The 6,786-nt window shown below is 38.2% G+C and overlaps 2 protein-coding genes across 2 annotated transcripts; one reads left to right on the top strand and one right to left on the bottom strand.

Moving 5' to 3' along the window:
- Positions 1-817: 817 nt before the first annotated feature.
- LOC133733694 (uncharacterized) lies at positions 818-3,657 on the bottom strand. The gene is made up of 4 exons (XM_062161336.1): positions 3,165-3,657; positions 2,354-2,979; positions 1,426-1,941; positions 818-1,221 (listed from the first exon to the last, which is right to left on the bottom strand). Exons 1-4 carry the CDS (start codon positions 3,415-3,417, stop codon positions 1,093-1,095), a joined length of 1,524 nt encoding a protein of 507 aa, XP_062017320.1. The 5' UTR covers positions 3,418-3,657; the 3' UTR covers positions 818-1,092.
- Positions 3,658-4,926: 1,269 nt separating this feature from the next.
- Positions 4,927-6,667, top strand: LOC133733133 (transcription repressor OFP5). Its single transcript, XM_062160739.1, has one exon. It carries the CDS (start codon positions 5,347-5,349, stop codon positions 6,523-6,525), a length of 1,179 nt encoding a protein of 392 aa, XP_062016723.1. The 5' UTR covers positions 4,927-5,346; the 3' UTR covers positions 6,526-6,667.
- The last annotated feature ends 119 nt before the right edge of the window (positions 6,668-6,786 follow it).

The raw sequence follows: 6,786 nt of genomic DNA, 5'->3' as shown, positions 1-6,786 counted from the left end.
ATGTGCAAGGAATGCGTGAAACTTGAATAGACTTCACATTATGAAAGCACAAAAATATGAGTACGGGTTTGTTTTTCATTCGAGTGTCGGATATGTGAAAATAGAGCCGATTTTATGCACACATATTTCATTTGTTTTATCTTGAATTCAGTGTGAAGGTATGTCTTATTCAACATGATAGTAGTAATTTTAGAGTTAGAAACTGATATTTATCACAAGTTCACAACTATACATTTAGTTAGATAGATGCAAGTGCAACCATATGAAATGAAATGTTGGTGGAAATTAAAATATGACTCAACAGTCTCAACATAATGATTTCATTCAAATATATTGAAACTCAATATTAGATTGAAGAGAGTACGGAAACACTTTATCTACTCCATAATATTTCATTAATTTGGAGCTTTCAAGCAATAGAGACTTTGTTTCGATGCAAGAGGCTTCTGCTATTATTCAAAATGTGCTTTTGAATGACTCTTATAGTTCGACACGGGGTTTAGGCTCTGAGTGTCCCGTTATAATGCCTTTATTTGAATAAAACTCCATAATTTCCTAAAAAAAAAAAAAAAAAAAAACAAAAGCAATAGAGATGATGCAGACTATATTTTCTATATCCATTTGTTTCCAAGTGAAAGATTTCAGAAATCATGTAAAAATTTTAAACATTTGAGATTATATTCGATGAAGTTTGGGTATGAATCTATGATGACAGCTTGTTTTGTCTAATCAATTAATATAACTTCCTAGATAATATAACGATAAACATATAAAACTACTTTTTATATTGTTGCAATAACAAAGAGGGAAAAAATCTCAGAGACTCAAGACTGTAAAAATGGTAGGCATCAATTAAAACATATATCAGAAAGCCGTTTTGGGACTGCTCTGCTGCGCATTAACTTTCAAGCAAGCTATTTGTTGTGTAAGTTTATGTTGCTGAATTATCCAAAATTTGATAGGAGAAAAAGATTGGTGATTGATTCTGTCTAAAACTCAATCCTTCAGGTAGAAGGTAGCCTTTAGGCCTTTTAACATCGGATTGTTTGAAGCTCAAACAGTAAAGCTAGTTAGTGTCTCTTTCGTCTCCATTCATTGCTCAGGCACAAGTATGTTGAAGTCACTAACAGTCCACTCAGCCACTTGATCAGGATCTTTGAAAATTTCAGTCCCCAAATCTATAGACATCCATTGCCTTCTAGCTGGTCTAGTTCCTGGATCCTGCAAATTAACCAGCCACTAGTTCTGTCAGTTCACATTTAAACCATTGGATCAAATTTCGGGAAAAACAATCACATGCATCATTATTTAAAAACAAGAGTCCACTCACAGTCTTTCATCACAATAAGTATCAAACTAGTTCTGTTAGTTCACATTTAAACCATTTGGATCAAATTTAGTCTTTCAACACAATAAGTATCAAACCTGGTAAAAGTAAAGTGATTGTGATAACCTCCCAACATCAAGCTCCCAAGTCCTTGAATCCCCAATCCAACCCTCCCCTTGCTTTGTAGGGTACCCATACTCACCCCAAACAGGGTGCGGCAAGATTTGAACTATCTCCTGAGGCTGAGGATTGCTATATGGATCACACAAACTAGAAGGAGCTTCAAGATGCTCTGCATTCCCAGGTGAGCAGTGCAGGTGATAAGCCGCATAAGGGAAGCGGGATGTGTCATTTCGATGAACTCTAGTTCCATTAGAGAATGTGTGGTAAGGTGGACATACATCAAGTTTTTCTGGCTTGCACCATGCAGGTGTTTGTGGATTTATGATCATTTCACTGTATCTGGTGACGTCTGAAGTCACATTGCCATCACAAGGCAGCCCATTGTTCTTCCAACAGCTCCCCATGTCCATTAGGTAGAACTGGCTGTGAGGACCCCCTCCTTTGATCACATTCAAGGTGAACCTCACTTTAAAATTTGGTGATTCTGGAATCTGCATATCATGGTGAATTCATCATTGATCACTCAATCTTGAGCAAACCAAATACATTCGTACGAATCCACAAGAATGTTTTGCTTGCAAGAAAAACTTCTAAAAGAAAGCTACATGTATGTGCCTTTTGAATAGGACTAAAGATCAGTGGTTCTCCCCTGAACTATGACCAGTTTTTTATTGTTTCTCGTTAACTAAACATGTAGGTTGGATGCCCACTGAAGAAAACCGTTTAAAGTTGAGGAGGCAATTGCTAAACTTTGTCCTAGAACATTTTATAGAGGTATGCTTACTTATAGATACCTTGTTTTCAGACTCCTTTTTGCCTAGAAAATATGCAAAATGAAAGAAAATATCAAGTGGTTACAGTTTCCATTGGACACATTTAAGTACAAGGAAATGGGTAACTTACAATTTTGGACATCCCTCTTGTAGAGTAATGGTAGCCACCAGAAAATCCATTTGTGGAATCTGATCTGAAGTAAAGCATCAACCATGGATACTTTGTTGAAGTCCTCAAGACATGGTGGAAAACCCAACTTCCTTCTCCAATTTTCTTTTCCCAAGTAACAGAATAGTAAGAAGTGTTCCCCATCACTCCTCTACTCACATCCCAGTTAGAGTCCCACGACCCGAAAAACCTTCCCTTTAGAGTAGTTATATCAGGCCATTGCAACTTGGTATAGTCATGGTAAATATATGGCTGCTTCATGCAGCCATCTCCGAAACAAGGAAAGGCGTTGTAGTCAGGCCTAAATGGTCCAACTTTGTGGCCATTTTTCGGGCATTTGGCAGCGGTAGTGTCCATGTTGCCATTCTTGAGCATGATCATCCAAAACTGCCATGGATTTGGGGTATCATCAACTTCACATTTGGATCCCAAATAGAGTTCCTTATCCGCTGCGTAAAGGTCTACATCAAACTGAGACTTCGGTTGCAGACCAAGAAAAGGCTCTCCTGTCCTTAACTTGTTGTCTGCATCTGTGACTCTGTGGACTAATACATAGGGCATCTCATTGCAGATAGAGCAACTGTCACCTGAAATAAAACTAATCACTTCTATAAGGCAAAGCTAATGTAAAACACATGCACATCTAAAAGCCATAGCAAAATTTTCATATACAAATTTACTGAAGTAACGAGGCATGAATGTGCACATAAAATAGTTGTGTTCATCATCCTCTAAAAATTCACAAAGAAATAGAGAATGATAGGAAGCCTACTGTTTTTCTGTGGAGAATAAACTCTGTATATGTCGAAGCAATCAGCAGCTCTTGGGCTACCTGTCTGAAGATTTTCTTCTCCAACCTCATTGCATTGATTCCACGACTCTATCGCAACCCGAAGACTGTCTCTTCTCATTTCTGGATCACCAACTGCAGATGTATACTCACTCTGGACATTCACAACCCCTTCAAAGAAAAGCTCCCCTAGAACAAGAACAAGAAGAAAAGAACATGGGGTTTGTTTGGCCATTGATGAAGTTTAAGATGTGTTAGTGTGCAATATTATCTACCGAAGAATGGAATGATAAACAGAACTATTGTGGAGATGGTTCCGTCTTTTATTTGGGAATCACTTCATTAATTGCAGGATTTTTGCTTTCTGTTGCATGGAGCATACTCATTCTTGTGAAATGTTTACTATTATCATTGGCCAGTTTGGTGCACATTCTGTTTCATACAAGGTTAGAGTTGACACTTCCACCAGAATGACTTTGAACATCAGAAAAGAAAGGGACAAACAGATTCCTCACCCCACGCCATCAAAAAGAAAGCACAGAAAGGAGAAACTTATAGTTCTGAATATCCCATTTGAAGCAACAAAGTAAACTACCATCCCAAATTTCAGTTAAGAAGATTTGATGTTGCAACTGACTAGGACCCCATGTAAAACAGAGCTCTCATACAACAGTTCATTCTAAATTAGTAAAAAGAGAAAAATCCAATTCATAAGCTGCATGACTTGTTTTGGAAAATGACAAGCAATTTATTCTCTTGAGTCTTATTATGGTTCCAAAGTCGAAACCAAAGAATATTTCTTGTATACTCAACTTCAATATGGATCCACCATTCTACCAACAACCTCAGACTAAGATCTTGATTGCATTTGGCCAATTAGAATTACTTTTTACCTATCAATATTGATGCACAAGTTGACCCAAATATGAAGGATATGGAGGAATTGCACGATCCGATAAGATGGTTCTGGCCCCTATAGACCAAACCTTGGAATGAACTTGCAAATGGACCCTTCTACCTTTGAAATCATGCTACTGTCACCTACCAACTGGAAATGGTAGATTGGTACCTTTCTTCATACACAAGCTTTTGGAGATATATCTTAATCACTATACTTATTAGTGTTGATTAAACAAGCCAAAACCCTTAATCAGAAATCCACTTTTTGTCATATATTGTAAAAGGAAGTAGATACCTACAATAAAGCGATAAACCCTAAACCAAAATTTTCCCTTTGGTTGGTTGAGCTGGCCAAGTTCTTTTGCATTCTGCATTGGGCTTCTACAAAAAGTACTCAAAACCACCAGATCCAAATAACTTTAGATGAATGCATTAAAAGCTTACAAGCCCAAATCAGAAATATTAGCAAACCATCAAGTTTGGTTCCTCCAACTTTCTGGTCACACAACCCTGTTGCATTCAACTACTCTTGCAGTCTTGCCCACTGTACTACTACTCTTTTTGACTAAAGTAGTAAAAAGTCATGAAAATTCAGAACCAAAGACAAAGCAACAAAGCAAAAAAAAAGCAACTCATCTGGTTCATCTAAACAGTATAAATGACCAAAAAGAAAAAACAACCCAGTTCCCCTTGCTGTTTCTGCTCCAAAAGAAACCAAACAAAAAACCAATTGCAAGGACAATGCAATTGAACATTTTTGCCTCAACCTCTTAAACCTAGTAGTTGTCCAACTCAATCACAATAATGGACTACTCCTATTCTAAATCCTACCCATCATCCTTAATATACTCGTACACAGTACTACCTAAATCATAAACCTTTTAATTATGTTTCTGGGCGCGTTTGTTCTATGATCTAAGTTCTGTACCAAAGAAGATTCAAGAGGGTTCAGTTTTCATTAGTGTAAAGGATTGTTGGGGCCACTAGGTTAGAGGTCCCATAATGATGGGCACCAATCTTTTTGCCTGGTAGTATCCAGAAAAGTAGGGAAAAGTGCTTGAAGTGGTCACAAGATTTAGGGCGGGCCTTTCTTTTGAAAAACACAGCAAGACCCCACGTTCCTATTAACACCCTAACCGACCCTCCTTTAGCTGCTACAATTACTCATCCTATAGTTTCAATTCCAATTCCTTTTGCTTCTCTGCAACTCCTCAAACAATTCTCAACCCAAAAGAAGAGAATTCAAGTAGTCACAGTCATAACAATGAAGTGGGGTAGTGGTAGCAAAACCAAAAAGCCTCCACCTTCCTTTTCTGCTTCTTCTTCTTCTTCTTCTTCTACTTCTAAGCCTTCTTTGATCTCCCATGTCTTTCCAAGTTCATGGCTTTCGAAGTTCAAGCAAAAGACTGGCAATTCAGAGTCGAAACCCAGTAAAGTAAATCGAAAAGGGAAGCGGAATTCTCCATCTTTGGGTTCACCAAGGATTGCTAGTGGGGGTGGTGGCAGATTCTATGGTGATGATGATGGTGTTGATGGATATTGGAGGCTGTCTTTTGGTGAGGATAGTGTTGAAGGAGAGAAGAAGAGTAGGGGTGCATTACGATCGGTTCGGTATGAATCCGATGAAGAATTTGAAGCTAAGCCCTCGAAGGTGATAGGCATGAGTAAAAGTGGGAATGCTATAGAGTGGAAGTTGAGGAAAGGAAATAAAGGAGTTTCAGGGAAGAAGGGGTTAGAATTAGAAAGAGAAGCAGAGGAATTAGAAGAGAGATCAAGCAAAACAGGCGAAGAGGATGATGCACTGGAAATGTTAGCAGCAAGAACAATGTTGACAAAGGAGAAGGATAGTAAGCATGGATTGGCTTCTGGTGCAAGGAAATATCATTATGCATCTTCGAATCTCAAAACAATTGAAGAAGAAGGTTCTGAAGAAAAGCCGACTTCAGATTGGCAAAAATTGAAGGAAAGGAAAATACAAGAGGTGATGGAAAAGAGTGAGAAACATAGGAAATCTCTCTACATAAGCAGGGACTTACAGAGGAAACCAAGACCAAAGCGGAGTAACAGAGTCAGAGTTTGCTCTCCAAGAACAGCTTCAAGAGTTGAAATCTGCAAAATCAAAGCTCTCCAAGAGATGGCGAAAGCAAAAAAGGCAGCTAAGGAGAGAAAGGTGCAGCAGGTGAGAACAGGCTTGGATAGCTTTGCAGTGGTGAAGTGCTCATTCGACCCGCAACAGGACTTCAGAGATTCCATGGTTGAGATGATTGTGGAGAAAAAGATTACCCGGCCAGACGATCTTGAAGAGCTCTTAGCTTGTTACCTGACACTGAATTCCGATGAATACCATGATCTCATCATCAAGGTATTCCGGCAGGTATGGTTTGATTTGAATCAAACCTGTTTTGGTAGTGAACTACAGAATGATCAATGTTGCAATGACTAGTTTTTTTTTTTTGGTTAGTGGTAGCCAAACTTATGATCATATTGTAAATAGAATAATAGATAACTATCACTGTTACATTTCTAGCTGCAATTATAGCTTTGATCTATTGCTTCAACATGTGTGAATGTCATCAACAAGCCTAAATTCACAGTTACAACAGAATCCACCCTGGATTTGAAGGTTGAAAAGTGAAACTACCAATTTACCAACAATGTTAACGAAACAACTCTAAACAATTCTGGCTTACCTATATGCTGAAAG

Source organism: Rosa rugosa, chromosome 2 (assembly GCF_958449725.1).
Source record: "Rosa rugosa chromosome 2, drRosRugo1.1, whole genome shotgun sequence".
NCBI lineage: Eukaryota > Viridiplantae > Streptophyta > Magnoliopsida > Rosales > Rosaceae > Rosa > Rosa rugosa.
Note: the sequence above shows the minus strand (reverse complement) of the source record. Positions and strands in the feature narration are given on the sequence as shown.

What these genes read in the sequence shown, in the direction of transcription:
- LOC133733694 (XM_062161336.1), bottom strand. Translation starts at nt 3,417, where the DNA reads ATGGCCAAACAAACCCCATGTTCTTTTCTTCTTGTTCTTGTTCTAGGG. An exon ending in TTATTCTCCACAGAAAAACA is followed by an intron (nt 2,980 to 3,164) that starts GTAGGCTTCCTA and finishes GTTTTATTTCAG; the next exon opens with GTGACAGTTGCTCTATCTGC. An exon ending in AATCACTTTACTTTTACCAG is followed by an intron (nt 1,222 to 1,425) that starts GTTTGATACTTA and finishes GTTAATTTGCAG; the next exon opens with GATCCAGGAACTAGACCAGC.
- LOC133733133 (XM_062160739.1), top strand. Translation starts at nt 5,347, where the DNA reads ATGAAGTGGGGTAGTGGTAGCAAAACCAAAAAGCCTCCACCTTCCTTT.